General features: G+C 30.3%; 1 protein-coding gene across 1 annotated transcript in view; it reads right to left on the bottom strand.

Annotated features, from left to right (window-relative positions):
* Positions 1-19885, bottom strand: part of LOC143076326 (putative transporter SVOPL) — a 44896-nt gene extending 25011 nt beyond the window's left edge. Inside the window, exons 1-2 of the mRNA XM_076252047.1 lie at positions 19863-19885; positions 11209-11381 (exon numbers count right to left, since the gene is read on the bottom strand). Coding sequence (XP_076108162.1) covers positions 11209-11317 — 109 coding nt within the window. The 5' untranslated portion in view covers positions 11318-11381; positions 19863-19885. The remainder of the gene's footprint in view (positions 1-11208; positions 11382-19862) is intronic.
* Positions 19886-21850: the final 1965 nt, after the last annotated feature.

Raw genomic sequence — 21850 nt, 5'->3', positions numbered from 1 at the left:
TATCAAATAATGCTTGTACAGTAATGTGTATTTTATGCAATCCTTTGTTATCCTATAGCTACCACTTTCAAAATTTATTTTCAATTTATATTTATCATATTTATAAAGATTCAATGTCTGAGATTATGCACATACACTGTCCTATGTTAGGGGAGAGTTTTGTGCCAGTTAAGATGTTAAAGTCGCCACATTCTGTATGTACCTGTCCACAGTGAGGACCCACTAATGTGGTGATTGTTGCTGTATACTGTGGATTCATTTATTTTCGTGGGTACCAAAGGAGTAGGTCCGGTAAGGACCGATTTTGGCCTCAAATTTTAGGTTCATCTGACGAAAGATTTTGACCACTTTTTAAACACTTAAGTGTCTATTTTATTAGATTCAATTTGTTTATGTGAAAGATTTTAACTGATTTTGTCATTAAAAACGATCCGATTCAAGCTCAAATATGAAAAATCTACCAAATATGCCAAAAAATGCCACTTTTCAGATGGTTTTTGTCAAAAATGAAAGTGGCCGCATCCGTGTTCATCCTCAACCTTTATATATGTTATGTATTATCATAAAATACAACTTACATTTTAATATTAAGGATGAACACGAATGCGGCCACTTTCGTTTTACATGAAAACCGTCTAAAATTTAACTAAAATGCTAGAATTGTGAAGATTTCAGTGATTTAGCATGACTTAATGGTGCTTGTACCCGATATATGTGCATTGTATTGTCAAAAACAGCCCATATTTATGTAACAGAAGCATTCTACTGTTCAATTAATAAATAAAAGTTTACATTTTAACAATTTTGTAAAACTGCTATATTTTGGGGCCAAAAAGTGGGTCTTACCGGACCTACTCCTTTCGTGGATTGAGCAAAATTTGCTTGTTCGTGGATATTTGATATTGTGGTTTTGCCGAATTCTAAATACATCTCTAAGGAAAATTTGTTATTCGTTGGACATTGGAATTCGTGGTTCACCTGTACCCACGAAATCCACGAAAATAAGTATCCAACGAATATAAATGAATCCACAGTATCATACATATTTTTCATAATTGTTTGTTTTGATGCGTTTTGTTATTTGATTTTGCCATGTGATTATGGACTTTCCGAATTGATTTTCCTCCGAGTTCAGTATTTTTGTGATTTTACTTTTTTGTACATTTTTTTAATTTTAATTTCTTGTTAGTTTTTAGTTTAATTTTAGTATGATGTCCAAGTTATTGTAAATGCTCTTTTGTTCCAACGTTGGAAAGTTCTGGGCTTAAAGAACTAACTAGCCTCTGGAAAGTGGTTTAAAAGTTCCACCCGAACAAAGTGACTAGTTGAAATAGTATACATTTTTGTTATTGTGTTAAGGGGCCAGCAAAAGCAATCCTTTGGGTATAGGAGTTTCCCCCTGCATTAAAGATCCGCTAACTTTTGACTGTTGTCTGTTCTTAGATCAGGTTATAATGTCTCTATATAATGACACATTCTCCATTATCATTCTCAATTTTATTAACATCTCAAATTATAACTGAATTAAAATATCTTGATTACGGTTTAACTGCCTTCCATTACTAATATCATAATAAGAAAAAAACATTTATTTAAACTTTAAATCAATGTAATAGTAGGAATTAAGAAAAACTTGTTTGTAACTTCAACTTGTTGAAAACATAAACATTTCTCGAGCCTCGTTAGTCGTTACCTTTTTATCGTATCATGCGATTTCTTTTCACATTATTTTCATGGGGAAATCGTTTACCAGCATGAGGTTGCTGAAGGAACGGCATAGAATTGATTCTAGAACACTTAACGAGTGTTTAAATGTGAAAAATAAAAAAAGAAACATATAAAAAAGTCGTTTTTTTCTGTACCGGAAATCGGTAAGGTAGTAATACACAGTTAGAAGTTTAGTTTCGCATTATGGCCCCTGTGAATTTTTTAAATAGGAAAGTTTTTGTACAATAAAATTGATTTTTAGATAATTGAAGAATAAAATAGCCTTCTTAGTGGGTTTATATGAACATTTAGATTGTTTTTAACATGTTTTATAGGCCATTTATATGATTGACAGTCCGTATTTTCCTATCCGTACCATCCAAAGGTCCATAAATTATTGTAGTGTTTATCAACAAATAAATAAATTTGGTGTATTTACTGTCTTCTGATTGGTTAAAAGTATTAGTTTTATTTTCAATGCTGTCAATTTTTATGGCGACACGCCCACTCTGAGGTTCTGTATTCATACGCCAACATGTGTGTACGTACATTGTTACTGTTAATATAAATAACATAAAAAGTTCTTTGAGCCTTATTTTTGATAGAAATTTATTTATAATGAATGGCAATAATTTATTTTGAATTTATTGACCCATAAAATTAATTTTTGACTCTTCATATTTTACATAATCAGCTTCGCGGATTATTCAATGTGAAGAGTGAAGAATTAATTTTATGGTTCAATAAATTCAAAATAAATAATAGCCATTCATTAAATATTTTGCTCTCGATCTTTTCAATTCAATTTTATGGAAAAACGAGCAGAAATGCATATGATTTTTTTTGGACCACTTGATAGATATAAACCTATGGATTCAGGAAAGGTATCACTGTAATTTAATTGATTGAAATTTTCCTTTAGACCAAATTTTGGAGACTTTTGTGACATGTTCACCCCCTTTTTTGCTCAGTATATTTTGTATCTAAGAAATGCAGATTGTTGCCATGGTTACACCCAAAAGGGATTATATTTCACCCTTAAGACCCTTAGAAATCAAATCTATGGAAGATTATCTTTCTATAAGTATATACATACATAACACACATATAAAGCCTTCTTTGTTAGACAGGCGGGGAAAGAGGGTGTTTAAAAATTATGAGTGTCAATTTTAAGTTTTTTTCCTAACTGTGTATTGCTACCTAAGTTCTTGTAAATCAAAAACAATTACGGTGTGATACGCGTCACAGATTCGGACTTGATATCTTACAAAATATGCGACTTTGGAAGTTCAATAATGTCATCCTTTAGTGAAGAGTTGTTAAAGTTTTTATCTCAATATTTATTGAAGCACATTGAGTGTAATCAATGCACGTGTAGCATTATGTACTTTGTAACACCAAAGCGAAACAATCTTAAAATGACCTTGACATCGACCAATCAGAAAACTATGATAACAACAATTTATTTGACAAGCATGAAGGATCATGGAGGTGATTTGCAAAATAACGGAATAATATTAACAAGAATACAAATAAGCATACATTTAAGATTACTGAATTAAGATGATTTAAATAATCTCAATAATTTCAGACAAAAAAGGAATAAAATTTTTAATAATAAAGTACCTATGTATCATCAGAATCCTCCCAATTTAAAAGGTACGTAAATTTCGTCTTCTATGTAATTTGAAATTGCCGCCAACTTATATCAGCTGATTAATATACTGACGTATGTAATACGTATCGATGATAAACAATATTCCTACGAATTTTGCCATTTAGGAAATGTAAACGACTCATCTTTATAGATTTCGCCAATCAAATATTTCATACTATTGTTCTTTGACATCTTCACTGTGTCTAAACCACACCGGCAAAATTTGCTCGGACTCGATGGTATCTAACATCCGGCACAATGACGGAACACCAATAGACAAAAAAAAGGTAGGTTTCTCCTTATTTTTTTATTTTTTTTATGATATCGAAGAATATATATACATATACAACAATTTTCTGTTGTGAGATGCAATATTTTCTACAACCGTTCTATATTAACGGAGAAATAAGTCAAAATGCATGTCAAAATGACGAATTGAGTGAACCGTGCCTCGAAATTGTTTAATTTCTCGTTAAATTGTTCACATTGTACGGAAAGAAAGGTACGGGAAGATAGATATTGACACGGAGATTGCAAATTTAGTTATTATGAGCATCTCCATAATTGTATCTCTGTGTATGGCACGAAAGAAATGGGTCATGTCAAAATGGAACTGGCCGGTTTCGTCAATGTATACAACCCGGTTTCGTCATAGATTTCAAAATGCATAACCCGGTTTGGTCAAATAAAAAAAATCATAATAGCATTACATTATAATTGATTATTTAACTTCAGCGTTCAAAAGGAGTTTTGTGGGTTGTTGGAAAACAAGTTCGTTCACCGGACAACGGCTTATTCATTTATATGAGTCTCAGATTCAAATAAATAATAAGCAAAAACTTGAATTCCTACTCTTATAGAACACAAATATTTTAATTTACTTTGCATTCCGAAATTTTTTAACAGCATATTGAGATTAAAGCTCTCTAAATATGCATTTTCTATATGAGTTATGGGAAAATATGTTGAACATGTTTAAACTTGAAATTAAAGTTTACGGTCTTAAAAATCGAAACACACAATTGATATGTAATTTTCTCGCACAAAAGGATGGACAACTTTATAAGTAATCTAATCATTCTATGTATGTAATCTTTTCTACAATCGTTAAAAATAAATCTTCTTAAGGATAAACGTTGATAATAAGACAACTGTATATGCATGCATAATCGACATAGAAAATGAATGAAGGATTACAACTACCATGCATTAAAATAATTTTTTGTATCCCTTATTGTAACTATACTGTACAATTTGGAAATAAGTATGGCGTTCATTATCACTGGACTAGTATATATTTGTTTAGGGGCCAGCTGAAGGACGCCTCCGGGTGCGGGAATTTCTCGCTACATTGAAGACCTGTTGGTGACCCTCTGCTGTTGTTTTTTATTTGGGCGGGTTGTTGTCTCTTTGACACATTCCCCATTTCCATTCTCAATTTTATTGCTATGTACAAATTAGTATAATAGTCTCAGGTCATCGACAAAATTCAATAATAATTATTTTGTTAACATTACTAAAAAAAAGAAGCTGTACTGTCGCCGTTGTGTTATGATGATCGTACACTGACGTTGGTCAATATATTTTGACAATATATACGGACAGACGGATTCAGTTTATTTCAAAGTGGACGTAATTCGAACAACTTTTACATACCGCCGAGCGTAGCGAGTCGAACAATATTTTGATTATTTTTTGCTTTACAAAATCGTTAAATACAGGGATCAATATAGTTTTGACAACCAAAAGTGGGGTCGGGGCGCAACCTATACGTCATCTAGATTCGCCACTTATCTTATAAAGTGTATACCGAATTAAAATATTGTAAGAAATGAGAAAACAGGGACACCCGGGAAATCGGATTATGTGAGTTGGATTATGTTTATTATAATAAATGCCGAATATCAAGTTCTTTTTATCGATTTCTATACATTTTTTTTCAAATATATATAAAAGTTATATAGCAAAAATGATAAGGCAGACAAATATACAAATAAATCGACTTGGCCGATATCCTAATAAAAATTATTAACCTTTAATTACGAGGTTTTTTTTCTTCATTTCTTTGCGTTTTTACACGCCCGTCCCAATTTTGACAGGACGTATTATTGTATACACCCGTCTGTCTGTCCATCCGTCCTTCCATCCGTCCGTTCCTCCATCTATCAGTCATTCGGTCCTTCCGTCCGTCTATCTATCCGTCTGTCCAGCATAAACATGTCGCACCGTAATTTCAGGACAGCTTATCTTATTTTCTTAAAATTTAATATAGTTATTTCTTATAATGGTCAAACGATCTGCAAACCTTTTAGTGAAAATCAAATTAAATCTTTTTGAGTTACAGAAAATGTAAGTGAAACAGGAATGTGGGGTTTTTTAACATGTCGCGCCATATCTCAAAAACGAAGTATTATAACGGCATTAAACTTTATACACTTCTTAGTTATATAAATATTTTAAACTTCTGTTTACTTTTTGGTGATGTTTACAATTTTGGTTTAGAGTGATTGAATTTTTTTTTGTGCAGAACAGTATAGACTTTAGTCGGTTTGGGACTGTTCGTCAATGATTGAATGCATAAATGTATTAATAATTGATAGTAAATATTGTAAACTAAGTGTATATAATATATAGTATAGTAAATTAAAATTATAACACAATCAAAACACATCCTTTTTTTTTCATCTTTACATACTACTATTATAAACAAAGAAAATCTAATAATGTTACAAAATAATTAGATACCAGTGTTTACTATTCAGTATTTATATTCCATTTAAAATTAGTTTGAAGTTAAGTAAAATAAGGGATACGCCTTTCATTAGGAAAATGTGTATTATCATAATTAACTATGTCCAAAAGTGCCCGTTTAAAATAGATTTTAACACGCCAAGTTTACTTTACAATAAATATATATTTAATTTTGAAAGACAATGTTCAGATCCGTGCCAAAGTTTCTTTTCATAAATTGTTTGTTAAAAAAAAAACAAAAAAAAACCGGGTGATATATATAGACGAAACCGGGTGATTGTGTAGTAACAACATTGACGAAACCGGCCAGTTTCATTTTGACATGACCCATTTCTTTCGTGCCATACACAGCGATACAATTATGGAGATGCTCATAATAACTAAATTTGCAATCTCCGTGTCAATATCTATCTTCCCATACCTTTCTTTCCGTACAATGTGAACAATTTAACGAGAAATTAAACAATTTCGAGGCAAGGTTCACTCAATTCGTCATTTTGACATGCATTTTGACTTATTTCTCTGTTAATATAGAACGGTTGTAGAAAATATTGCATCTCACAACAGAAAATTGTTGGATATGTATATAGATTCTTCGATATCATAAAAAAAATAAGAAAATAAGGAGAAACCTAGCTTTCTTCTGTCTATTAATGTTCCGTCATTGTGCCGGATGTTAGATACCATCGAGTCCGAACAAATTTTGCCGGTGTGGTTTAGACACAGTGATCTTAGCCAACAGCACAGGGGATTATAAACTATAAGAGAATTTTTATCGAGCACTACTTCCTATGTGCAACTTCAAAACTTTTGGGAAATTCGACGACCATTTAAGATTTTTATCGTAATATTTTTTATATTCCAGAATAAAAAGTATGAAAAAAGTGTTCAATTAGTTATAAATAACATGATAGCCAGCCAGATAATAAAAGTGGCACATACTTCAGCATTTATTGGGTAGAGCATAAATCTAGGGTGCTCGCATTAAGCAGATTAACTGCTTAAAAACTATCAAATCATTTCAGCCATTCAGTTATTCCTCAATCCACAAAAATTCGTACAAACAAATGTAATTGACAGGCCCGTAGCCAGGAATTTCCAAAGGGGGGTTATTTGGCCTCAAAAACTTGATTTTAACAGTCACAATTCAAACAGAACGTTGACTTTAACAGTCATTATTTGTTTTCAAGGGAGGGGGGGTTCAGATGAACCCCCCCTGGCTACAGGTATGATTGAATCCACACAATCATGAAAAGCCAACAGACAGTTGTGACAGACATATATATTTCTTAATTTCTTACTCATTTTTTAAAACAATTCAAACTTGAACTTACTAGAGTTTGTTTTTCCTAGAAATCTTTTATTTCATTCCAATCTAAAAATCATATTTAGCACAACTAATAACCCACACATTTAATAAACTCCTATAAATATTCCAATTCAATTTCCTTCCACTAGTATCAAACATTCCTACCCATGATGACTACAATTTACATCATTTTCTGCCATTATTATTGATAATTAACCTCTTATTACAAACAATTTTTAACATTGAATGTCATAGTATCTAAATTTTCAAAGTATTTAGCATATGATTAGTTGTGTTTTAAGGAATGTAAGGGGGAGTTCACAGATTAGAAATATTGGGCACAAAGTGCAGACTGAAAAAAAAATAGTGGAAAGAACAAAGAAAACTATGACAAAAAATAAAGAATTGTCAGAGAATCATAAAAAAAAATACAGAAAAATGGCCTAAAATTTTATTTTTTAGACATAAATATATATAGGACCCACTTCCCTGACCCTCCTTCATAACAGAGCAGGGACAATATCTTTTAAAGTATGTGGTACCTTGTGTGTTTCTAGTATAGATAATTTATTTTAATACAAAATTAAGAAGATGTGATATGATTGTCAAAGAGACAGAACATGAGATTCAATCATTTTTGATGATAATTTTTATTCTTTTATTAATACAATGTACATGTAATATAAAACAATTAAATTTAGTATTATAAATTTGATTATTAAACATACATACATTTAGCATCCATAAATGTACAGACATATCTATCCACCAATCAATAATGTCATAAATGTAATATAAAACTAAAAGTTTTCCCTCATCAAATGAAAATTTACATGTTTGTAAAGTAATATATGTTGCAACATGTGTTACCTTTGGTTTAATTCATTCAAATATGAAACTGAAATTATTGATAGAAATGTAATGTTCTGCTTAATTAGCATTAACAGTTACAATTCAACTGCACCAGACACACATTTAGCTCATTTAAAATGTCTCTTCATCAATGCTTGGGGTCAAAATATTTGAAAATCTGAAACCAGCTAATACATGTGCAGTACAATTGCTTTATAAGAGATGATAAAACCATACAGAACTCATGACTATATTTATAGCCAAACCAAATAAGAAATCTTTTAATTAGATATAGTTTTCATTATAACTTCAATGACATAATCATGAAAACGATGACATTAATTCAAAAATAGGATTTGCAATTTTTCAAAATTCACATAATTTCCAAGGGTTTGACTTTCCTTTAGAAATACTTATTTAGAGGTTATTTTCAAACTTGTCTTTTAGACAAAACACATATTTATATATCTACATTATTTATCAATTTTATGATATAAATCTTTAAATATAAATTTTATAAAAATTCGTAAGGGTTCCACGGAACCCGGTGTCTTGCCTACTTTTTCTGTTAATCGCAGACTCAACAAAAATGAGGAAAAACATCAATAAAAATTTCCCTCACGATACTGTCTTTTGATTGAAAGAAGCTTCCAAGTTTCGTAAAAAAATCCAGGATAGTTTATGAATCTAATAAATGTTTTATAAACTTTAACTGCAGACTGCATGTAATGTTAACTGGAAGAAAAACTAAGTCCATTTATAAGTAAAATATGGAAAAAGTGAATTTTTTTTTTACAAAATTTACTTCTGAATAATATCTTATGAACAGAAATAAGCTTTTATCGAAGTTTGGTAGAAATCCTGGATAATTTAAGAACATTATAAAAATTTTAAAAACTTAAACCACAGAGTGAATGTTTTGTTTCTGGCAAAAAAACTAAGTCCATTTATAAGTAAATACGGAAAAGTGGAAATTTATTTTTACAAAATTTTCTTCTTGATACTATCTTATGATCATAAACAAGCTTCTGTCCAAGTTTGGTACAAATCAAGGATAATTTATGAAAGTTATTAAAATTTTAAAAACTTTAACCACAGAGTGAATGTAATGTTTCCTCGCAGAAAAACTAAGTCCATTTATAAGTAAAATACGGAAAAGTGGAAATTTATTTTCACAACATTTTCTTCTTGATACTATCTTATGATCATAAACAAGCTTCTGTCCTAGTTTGGTACATATCAAGGATAGTTCATGAAAGTTATTAAAATTTTAAAAACTTTAACCACAGAGTGAATGTAATGTTTCCTCGCAGAAAAACTAAGTCCATTTATATGTAAAATACGGAAAAAATGGAATTTTATTTTTACAAAATTAACTTCTGGATACTTTCTTATGATCATAAACAAGCTTCTGTCCAAGTTTGGTAGAAATTCAGTATAGTTTAAGAAAGTTATTAAAATTTCAAAAACTTTAACCACAGAGTGAATATTTGTGGACGCTGCCGCCGACAACGACGACGGAATGTAGGATCGCTTAGTCTCGCTTTTTCCACTAAAGTCAAAGGCTCAACAAAAAGCAGGACACAATTCGCCATTCCAGAATATAATGCATTGCCATTCTGGGTAATATTTCCAGAAGCACACACCAAAACATTGTGATTGGTTTAAAATGTTCTAAACAATGGAAATTGAACTAATGACACAGAGTTATATTCATTTTGGTGTAGGAACAACATGAACATTGAGATTACCCTTAGTCCTTAAAATTCTGAAAAGGCAAATTAATCCATCCTTAAATCTACAGAATACAGTCCAATATTAATCCAAGTTGAACACTTCCATTAAATTATCTCCAGTGTGTATCACACAGATTTATAGAAATCTCATCATGACAATTACTTGTATTCACAGTCATCGAGAGTAGTTAACATGGTTAAGGGTATACACAGCCAACTCACCCTGGTCAAGCTCAACATTTCCATTTAAAAATATAGAATACTAACTCTTATAAATAAAAGAAGAACATTTGAAGAATGGGCCTAAGAACACAAATGCCCCTGATAAAGCTTTTGCTATTTTCCAAGTTAAAGGGGGCATAACTCTAAAACAGTAAATGACTCTTTGCCCAAATTAAGTCTGTGTGGGGTGTTTCTTAGCATTGTGTAAGAGTTTTATAACATTTAGATGAGACAAACTTATATAAAATTATAATCCTGGTACTTTTGATAACTATTATAACTTAAGAATGCAAGAATCTGAAAAATTTGCAATTTCCCACATGTAACTTAACAGCTTAAGGAATAAGAGCAATAACTTTAGATTTGTTAATGACAAACAGCCAAAATGAAAATTCTGTCTGAGTGTTGTGATTCTAAGCATTTGTGAATGAGTTTTTCATAAAATTTGAATTAGGAAAACTTAAGAAAGAGTGTGGTAAGGAAAAAATTAATAATTTTATAAGTTACAAAGGGGCACAACTCTACAATGGTAACAAACTTACTGCCTAAATTCTAACTCTGAATGAGAGATTTGTTCTTAGTATGTATGATGATATATATGTACAATGTACATGATGTATGAGTTTTATAAAATTTGGATGAGAAAAACTTAGTTTAGAATGTTTAGCAACTTTAGGGTGCAGAAACAATAAAATTTGCCATTTCCATGTTATGAAGGGACATAACTCTAGGAAAGTAAGTGACTCATTGTCAAATATCAGACTTGTAGACCAGTCTGTAAGTTTGGTTCCTAGAACATTGTAGAATTGTGTATGAGTTTCAAACATTTGGATCATGAGGAAAACTAAAAATATAGTGCTTAAACATGAATGGGACAAACAGAAAGATAGGCAGATTAATGGACAGACGGTCAAGGATAATGATACCTACAGCAGGGAGATTCAAATTACTTTTTAAAAATATACAGTACTTACCCTGGTCAACATTTCCATTGGATTCCCCCGTATGTAGTTTAGTGTATTTCATTGTCATCCTGGATGGCCTGCTGTAAGCTGTGTCTCCAGCAGTCAAAAGTGACTCCATGATGGTGATATGTACTCCTGTCCAACTTCTTATCCTTGATTTAAAATACTACTTCACATTTTTCCTGAAACCATTGCACAAGAATTAATACATTTATAAATATAATTTTCCCATACTACTGATACATAACTTTTGCAGCAGTATCAAAGCAAATTTTGCCAAATCAACACAACATTAATCATTTGATACACAAAAGAAGATTAAAATTGCAACACAACATAGAAACGAAACATTTCTTTATAGCTGGATCTACCTTTTGGCAGAAAAAAATATTGGTCACTGTTGATCATGTTTATATTTACTGAAGCTTATCATGTTTTTCTAATATTTTGGCAAATGGTCTGCTGTCACATGTTTTAAATTTCTATCAAGTTTTTATTGATAAGCATTTCTTCTCTCCTTTATATTTATTCTGAATTAAAATAACAAAATAGTGTAAAAAAAGAAGCTACATGTAACCTACGTATTTCATTTCGTTCTACTACAATCCCTAAATATTTCAAATTTCAGACACTCACTGTTCAATGCTGGTCATGTGACTGCATTAACTTATTATATATTGTTCCTTATATAACTGTACTAGAATTTATCAGAACATGTTATGCTCAGACATAGGAAGTATTGTTTGCTTGAGATGAAGTCATTGTAATATAGTAACAGATTGTACATTGTTGCATGATCAGAACAATGAAACAAACAGTTCAAGCATTACATCTGGTGTATCAAGTCTATTATCTTATAAATCATTTTATCTTCTTTGATTATAACCAGTCAGGAGACTTACTGAAATAAGTGATTTTTAAATCACTTATTTGAGTAGCATATACAATGTATTCGAGGTTTTAACAAAATTGAGATTTTGTAGTTTTTTCAAAATTTTAAACACATACAAATGTCAATGTAGGTTTAAATAATATCTTTTAATTAGTAAAATTAAAAAATATGAACTTTTTGCTTCTTTTAAGTAGCAAGGTTTATGCCTATGATGCTATCATTTAGCTGAAAATTCTATTTTAATTAAAAAATGCTATAATAATGGCTTTACATAATGATCTGATACTTTCAACAGTGGGAGTATTTTTCCTGTGAAGTTCAAGGTTTCATCTTTCAGATTATGTAATAAAATTCTACTGTTCGGGATAAAAATTTCACTGTTCAGGGGTGTTGAAATTAGTGGGGGTATTAAAAGAATGATACTTAAAGAAGTGATTTTTGGGAAGGAAATTGAGGTCTGATACTTAAACAAGTGATTTTTATGTCATTATCCTAGATTCAGTACAAGGTCATCACCTGAAATGACCTGGTCATCCTAGACAACACAGATGTTGGTTCTGATAAGTTTAGAAACATAATTAGTCCCTGGATCAGTAGTATTCTATATTTAAAGCTACAATAAAATTAAATCACTTCTTCTAGTGATTAATGTGTACTACTTTAATAGGTGATTATTAAAGAAAGACAACTCTAACTTCCAACCTTTATGGAAATAATGTTACTTGCATCAGTGATTTAGAAAATCACTTGTTTAAGTAAGTCCCCTGACTGATAACTGCTATGATTGATGGCAGTTAGGATAATCAAACATTATTAAAAGTAGCAAGATCATTTTAAAATGTTTGATTGCAATTCATTCTTTTTTGTATCCATGGGCTTTCCAGGAAAAAAATATGTGAGGGATATGGAAGGCATTTTTTCACCAACTTTTACCATTCATTCTATTCTTTAATAAAAACAGTTCACAATCATGTATTTGCATGATTTAAATATATTGGAAAAACTTCTCTCGACCCCATTACTCATGAATTCTTGTTTAAAGCACATTTGTACCTACCCCCATATGTTTTCTATTCTTCTGGAAATTTATTAATCAGTCAGGGGTACTTCAACAATGTACTTGTACAAGTTATTCACTTATTTCTTATTTACTTGAAGAAGTTAATATCAATATACTTTTAAGAAAATTTGTCAGATACATGTACTTTTACAAGTATATTTTATTTAGGAACCACATCAAAAGTTCAATGTACATGATGTAGGATAAAAAACTTGATTCAAATCGTTTTTTCACTGACCCCCATACCCCCCTCTTAACTTAATTTGGGAAAAATTAATTGACCAATAAGGATATATATAAAATTGATGTAAATAAAACAAAACTTGCAGCACTTTTGACCCCCCCCCCCCACCCCCCACCCCAAACTATTTGAATTAAGTTTTTTCTCCTTCATTGAATTTTTGATGTCGTCCCTTACTTGTATACATGTAGGTAATGGTTTTAATGGCTTTAAAAGTACATTGTAACATGTCCCTTAGACAAAATGTTTTTATGTTCTTTTCTTGAATTTCTCAGGACTTCTTTGCTCTACTAAATTTTCTAATTGTCCTTTGCAGATGGCAGTCTTCACGACAAGTGGCAGCCCAGGCAGGTAAAATTGCTCTCGGGCCTGTAAAAATCAGACTTACAGGCCAACAGAATCTAACTAAAAATTTTCAAAAATTGAGCTGCGGGCCTGTAGATTTAGCAGTTCAGCTTGAAGACTGCTGAGATGTCTATGACTTATCATTCAATTTAAGTGTAAATTTTTGGACAATGAAAATCTCATTTGTTTGTTACATGTATCTTCCAAACACTGCTCAGTTTAATATAGACCTCCAATGGGCAATTTTTAAAGACCTTGTGCAATAACTTTGAAAGAACTTTGCATAATAAGTTTCTTTGATGAATTAATGAGATGAAGCATGGAACTCTATTATTATACATGTTATAAGCTTACCAAAGACAAATTGTTTAAAGCATTTTTTTACATTATCAAATTTGAAAAATCGAGGATAATGTAAAAAAAAATTATTTATACATCTGTCCAAATATTTTTTTGTAGAAATTGAAAATTTAGGAGAAATTATTTAAACCTTGTATTGCTTTTATGTAAGAAAATATGAATATAACAAATTGAAAGTTAATGGTATATTCATGATATTATTATTTAATTCTCCCAGTAAATAAAAAGAACTTGTACAAATGTTGTACAAGAAGAACCTCTGAATAGTAATTCAGTAATGTCTGTTGTGTTTTTTATCATGTCTATAACATTATTTAGCAGTTTCCTTAAATTCACATACATTTGTATATCATGTATATCAGACTTGCATTGACTAATATGTGCTTTCTAATTTTTATTCTTTATTAACTTTGAGCCTTACGGCTCATCAGTACAAACAAGTACATGTACAGTGTATATGTTACAGGGAATTTGTAAAATCAGGGATTTTGTAAAATCACTGGACTAATCAGTGATTTTGTAAAATCACTAACATTTCCAGTGGTTTTGTAAAATCCCTGAAATTGTTAGGGATTTTACAAAACCACTGAAAATAGAGCTAGGGATTTTGTAAAATCCCTGATTACAATTAAGTAAAACTTTCTATTAGAAATGTGTTTTTTTTAATTAAAAAAATACTACTGATCACTAATGATTTTGACATATTTTCGTTAATAAACACTATGAGCTAGCACTAATGTATAATGATAATGACCAAAAAAGCATATAAACGGATATTTAGACCACTGTTATTACTTATTTTAGCATGACAAGTTTGGGTGACATCTGTTACAAAATTATCTGCTTTTCGATGCATATCTGAATCAAATCAACTTGTCTTCGGAAATTTCAAATCTTTGCCTATTTTATACTTAACGACAATGCCTTTAGTTTACTGTAGCAGCTCTACGTTTTTTTTTAGTTATCACCTCTCATTGTTCCTTGTAAAGTTCTAAAGCTTTGTAAGAAACATTTGCACACTTTCTATTTGCGCACTTTTAATACCATTTCGTCCCTACCACCATGACCTTTTGATATGTCAACTTTCTGAACTATGCTGTACTTGTCTTCAAGACATACATTATATTTTTAAAACATCTTCATCTGATGAATAGCGTTATTAAACGATTTGATCAAATCTCCGTAATGAAGAACTCCATTCCTACATGAGAGAGAAAGTTTAAACACTTATTCAAGGTTATATCCCTTTGTGATAGAATATATGTATCTGATATATGACCAAAGTAAGTAAAACTTTTTTTTTATTTTTGCTTGGTTAGAACCTATTCATAAACATGCAAGTATACAAAACACATTATTCTTACCTATATTTTCTGTTGTCTTTATTATTATTATTTTTTTAATATCAATGTTATTTTGTAGGCATCAAATTAATAATACAACACTTGTTTGCTTTTTATATATCAAATTTCATGCAGCAATAAGATGATCTTGCTCTGATATGAATGTAATATTTGCCATTGAATCACATACCCTAACCCACTCAATTTCTTATACCTAACATATGTGTTTTTCTTCTATTATGACAGCAATCAACCATATTTTCCATCTCTATATTTGATTTTAAAATTTTTATATAATTTGTTTTATTTTTTATAGTAATTACAGAAAAAAACTATAATAAGCAGCAACTTTCTTTCAAACAAGGTAGTGATATCATATTTTCCCACGGGTTTCATATGTTACCTTTTAAATTTACCTCAATTATTTGAAGTAACTTTTTGTGTGTATGTTTGTTCTTGATTTAAAGACATCTGGGCCCGTATGCATAAAGCTACTTAAGTTAAGATTTTCCTTAGTAAACACTTAAGTTAAGGAAACTCCGCCCTTTTTATCTAAGTGGTATGCATAAAAAATATTAAACTAAGTATTTCCTAAGTAAAATCTTAGTTGTTTTAAGTCACGCCCACAAAACTTAAGTGGTATGCATAAAACTACTTATACTAAGGAAACGCCTAAGATTACACTTAAGTCTAAGGTACCTATAGAGCTTCCTCAAATTTTCAAACATAGTTAAAAATCAGCCGAAAGTATGCGTTTTTTGCAGAACATTAATAGGTTACCTACAGTTAAATTGATTAATAACTATATCAGTAATAAAATACTAATTATTCATTTATTTATTGCTAAATATTAACGATGATCGTAATTTTCTTCAAATCACGTATAATCAACAAATCAAGAGATAACAGTGGGTAGTTATATACTATTTCCCATATCTCGTGTGTATACCAAAAAGTACTCAGTTTTTATACTCATGTTATTCATGGTTCTATTTTTCTTTTGTTTACTCTGTACGTGCATGTTTTTAGATTTTAAAAATACACCGCGCGTGTATCATTTGTAACTGTAAGTTCAAACAGAATTAAGGAATGAAGAGAGGGCACGCAAAAAAACATTTTTTATATCATGTGTGTGTGTTTTTATTCTTTTTTTTTTTTGGGGGGGGGGGGGGGGGGGGGGGTCATTTGAATTTTCAATTTAGTTTTATTTTAAAGATGAAGGGCATACCCTCCCCCCCCCTTTTTTTTTATGTAAAAGGGAAGTGATAAAAATGTGAATTTCACATCAAAATAGATTTTTTTCAAACCATAAACAAATGTAAATCAGGGGTCTGGAAAGGGAGATGTCAGCGCATAAATTATAAGCTGAACTATAATTAGTGAACATTTTATTGAAAAAAATGTTTTGTAAAATGATTTGCTTACAATGTTACCCTTAGTCTTGTGCTACGCCACTGAAACCTTGATCATGTTTTGTTAGAGTTTAAAACATATTGTTGTATCCAAAAAATATTACACCTATTAAAAGATGATTAAAGATTATTCATTTGGGTTACTGAAATATTTTTCTTCCAATGCTCATCCGTAAAAACATCAACCTTGAAAAGCGTTGTCTTATATCAGCCTATTGTTCATCATTCATACGTTTATACGTTCTTTTGAATTGTTTTACATACCAATATCAATTTAACCCCAGCTCTTTAAAATAAAAGCATGCATTGATCAATAAATTTAAATAATCATAACAAACTTTTACACGGATGAGTACATGTGATGAGCTAATATCATACGGTAATTAGAGAAAGGTTCCGATTTAAGTATTCCTTAGTTAAGTGAAGACTTAAGTAAGTTTATGCATAACGCTTAAGAATTTTACTTAACTAAGGAAATTCTTAGTGAAATCTAAGTTTAAGGAATACTTAAGTTAAGATGTTTTATGCATACGGCCCCTGTGCCTTAGCCATTATTCTACAGTATGTCAGTTGTATAGTGCATGAAAACAGCTCACTTAATATTAAAATAAAGGCTAGAGTAATCTCAAACTTATTGAGTGTTACTGTTATAGGCTTTTTCACAGAAATTCTTAATAAAAATGAATAAATTTATTTTACAAATTCCCTGAATTTAATCGGTGAATCTGTAAAAAAGATCTTAATTATTTCAGGGATTTTGTAAAATCACTAGTCAAAATCAGGGATTTTATAAAATCACTAATTAGTTCAGTGATTTTACAAATTCCCTGAAATTTCAGTGATTTTACAAAATCGCTGATTTCACAAATTCCCTGTAACATATACATATGGCATAATATTACAAACAATATGCATAGTAAACAACAGGTGACGTCAGAAGATTCATTAGTACGATATATGTTTTATTAAAATAAATCTAAAACTGTTTCTTAATTTAAAGAGAAATGTATATACTTTCCTAAATTACAAAGCTGTTTTGTGTTTCCATCTGACAATAATTATTAATTAGATCAAGTATTCAAAAATTTCAAACAAAATAATGACAATCAACCACTTTTAACTTTATTGATATTGTTATTAAGACAATAAAATTTTAATACCCAAGCTCACCTATTGTTTGTTAAAAAAAATGGAAGTGGTGATTAACACCTGTAAAAACATTAATGGATATGTCAATTATGTCCCAACAGACAATAACTATACTTAATTATTTTTTCCTTATTTGTTCAGGTTTTTTGTTAATTAGGCAGTTGGTTAAAATTTGTAGAAAAAAATAAAGTTATATCTTATACATAGAGAAAGTACATGCACATGTCTAATAGCTATTTTATCAAATTACTCATGTTACACTGTACTTGTCTATAAATTCTTTAAATTAAGATGAATAATTTAAGGCTTTTAAAAAAATCACTAAAATAAGCTTTGTTGTGAGGATAAAAAATTATAAAAAAAACTTTGATATATTGCAATATACAGTACAATGTAATCATAAGTAATCTAAAGTAATCATGATTACTTTAAAGAAAAGTAATCTAATGTAATCGATTACATATGAAAAAGGGTGTAATTGTATTGTAATTGATTACATTTTATTAGCAAAGTAATTGTTATTTTATCGATTACATTTTAAAGTAATCGACCCCATCCCTGGACTAGACTGATTACATTTTAAAGTAATCGACCCCATCCCTGGACTAGACTGATTACATTTTAAAGTAATCGACCCCATCCCTGGACTAGACTAACATAGACATTGATAAATAAACAATTTATTTTTCCAAGACACACATGACACATCATGCACCTGCTCCATGTTTAATCTACAATTGTTTAGTCATGCCTTAATGATCAATTCCATAAATTGATTTGCAAATCTTTGCTCTTCACAATATTCTAATCACACTGCTTTTAATGATATACATGATATATGAAGATGTGGTATGAGTGACAATGAGACAACTCTCCATCCAAGTCACAATTGATAAAACATGTAAAAGTAAGCCAACATACAAATATATACATGTATGTCTGACAACAGGGATCAAACAGCAAGCTTTAAAGTGCCCTAAAAAATGACTAGTGTAAAATTCCCATTTCAATAAGTGGGATGTCTGAGAACTCACTTCATGCAAATAATCAGAACCAGGATCATAGGTGGAATGGTGCACCGTAAGAGAGAGACAGTAGTCGTGTCAATTTTTGATCTTAGGATCAGGATCAGGTATTGCTAATTAGCTTAAGTTATAACAGAATCATTAAAACAAACTTTTCAGTCTAATTTCTACCAAAGCTTGGCTAAATTAATACTTGTTAATTTGTATGAAGTCTGCCATTTTTTCAATCATTATTTGCTTTTGAAATTGTGTGTTTGTTTTAGCATTTTAGGTGCAAAAATCTTATCAGCTAATGGTAACCCTTTTAACATTTAATTATATTCCTGACTTACATTGTATTGACTAACATGACAAACAGTCTAACAGCTGATCAAGGGATGTTATAACAGTGTAAACTATCTGTTTAAACAGTCTGCACCAAAATCTTTTATCTGATTAAACAGTCTGCACCAAAATCTTTTATTTGATTAAACAGTCTGCACCAAAATCTTTTTCAACTACATTTGTTCATGTTCTACTTCTAGTCCAAAGACCAATATTTTCCAACATTTTTTTCTTATAACCTAACTTTATAAGTATCTATACGAAGTTGTGAACACTTTTATACTTACTAGACTTGCAGTATCAAATGTTTATAAAAAATGAATTCCAAAAAAGTAAAACCCAAGTAATCTTTTAAATAAACAATTGAAAATGATTTGTTTCGTCTGCTTGAGTTGATATGAAAGAAAAATCTTGTACATGTTGTACAATCTGGCTTTATAAATAAGAAAGTTTACATATGCTTTAGGTTAATGGAAATGTCCTGGGGTACGGCAAATGATATGTTTAATTACCCATGTCAAAGATTCTATTCTTATAAAAAATCAGATTGATCAGATTGATGCCTGTTTAAATTTTCTGACACGTTTCTATTTTTGTCGCTGAAGACACCGAAAATAAATATGGTCGCTTAGGGTAGCAAGTCATTTCGGCACTACAGCATTTCGGCACCATATTCCAAAGACAATTCGGAACCGTTTCGAATATCGATTTAAATGAAAGTACCAGTACATTCCTTCCAGGAACATATAAGGATATACTGTTCTCAGATTCCTTCTGATATATTCTATCTGTTTATGATTTCGATTGAATATAAAGATCTTTTAATTTCTAAAGTTACATATATTACCAGAGACATTTTTAGTATACATGTCTCTGATAATACTGATTGCTAAGTTTTGCCGGTTTTGACAAAAGAGCGTTATATGTATTCATGTTTTGCTATTTTGTCGGTTTTATTTCTTTTTTTTTCGCAGATAAAATGAAATAATTTTCCTATATAAAATCATTTACAGGTTCGAAAATGAAAGACTACACTTCAACGGTTTTCCAAAAAAATGAAATAAACGCCATGTTCAACGCATCGAGTAGAGCTAAATTTGGCTTGGAAGCACTTTGAAAATGACAATCATGCAATGCATCTTTTGAACAAAGGTAAAATAACCAGTGGCGGATCCAGAAATTTTCATAAGTGGGGGCCCACTGACTGACCTAAGAGGGGGCCCGCTCCAGTCACGCTTCAGTGATTCCCTATATAAGCAACCAATTTTTTTCCCAAAAAGGGGGGCCCGGGCCCCCTGCCCCCCCCCCTAAATCCGCCTCTGATAACAACAATACCTAACTCCAAGGAAAATTCAAAACGAAAAGTTCCTTATCCGGCACTGAATGCCAAAAATCAAAAGGTCAAACACATGAAACTAATCATGGAAAACAATTGGCCTAGCTATTCCTGACAAAGGCTAACTTAGTAAATCTCTATTGTCTCGAGTGTTTGTCTGTCAAGGATTGACTCAAATTTGCAGTCGTGTGTATGCCCTTTTTTGTAATTACATCAATATGTTTATGCCATGTGCCATGCAGTACTAGTGCCATCATTTTGAAACGTATGCCCAGGTAGCACAAAAACATTTTATTGATATTTTCAAAATATATTGCAAAATGTCACCAAAATATCATTCAAAAACATGTTTTTGACGTGATATGTCTGGCTGTACTCATGTGAATAGCATATTTTCTGGAAATATTTCTGAATGTTTAAAGAGCATTATTTTTAAATATCTTGATTTTATATTGAAATAACATAATTTTGATATTATTCAGTGTCAATTGAAAATATCCAAACAACATCTTTTAAACATCTGGACAAAAAAAATTTCTTATGTCTAGGATATGTTTTGTGGATGTCTACCAAAATTAAATGTTTTTTAAATATAGTCTACAACCATATATCTAGCTATTATAATGAAAAGTTGATGCATTAAACTGAATTATTTCAACTCAACTCATAGAATCTACTGGTAGATATTATATGATATTATAATATTTAGTAGTTTCACAATTATCAATTGGAGAGCAAAAAGAATCACTCGTGTCTATGATTTGTTTCACTGACGTAAGATGAAAAAAATTAAAATATATTCAAATTGTATTTGTTGTTTTGGCCTGGTTTTAAATATTTTTTGTTTGTGCATAAAATTATTCAATCATTTAGATAGATATATTTAAATGACTACACAGATTTGAAAATGTTAGATAAAGAGAATATTAAAGAACACATTTTTTTGTTAGAACGTTGGAATAATATAAAAAATATTTTTTTTATTATGTGATATAAGGGGGGAGATAAGTACCTAATACGTTGGCATATTGTTGGCACAATGTTGGCTTATATTTCTTTATTGGCATGAAATATCAATGATATTTTTTATAAATACTGTTTTGAAAACTTTGAATTAGGCAAAATACAAAGAATTTTCTAGTTCTATGCACAGATTATCGTAGT

The sequence above is a fragment of the Mytilus galloprovincialis genome, chromosome 5, assembly GCF_965363235.1.
Source record: "Mytilus galloprovincialis chromosome 5, xbMytGall1.hap1.1, whole genome shotgun sequence".
Lineage (NCBI taxonomy): Eukaryota > Metazoa > Mollusca > Bivalvia > Mytilida > Mytilidae > Mytilus > Mytilus galloprovincialis.
Note: the sequence above shows the minus strand (reverse complement) of the source record. Positions and strands in the feature narration are given on the sequence as shown.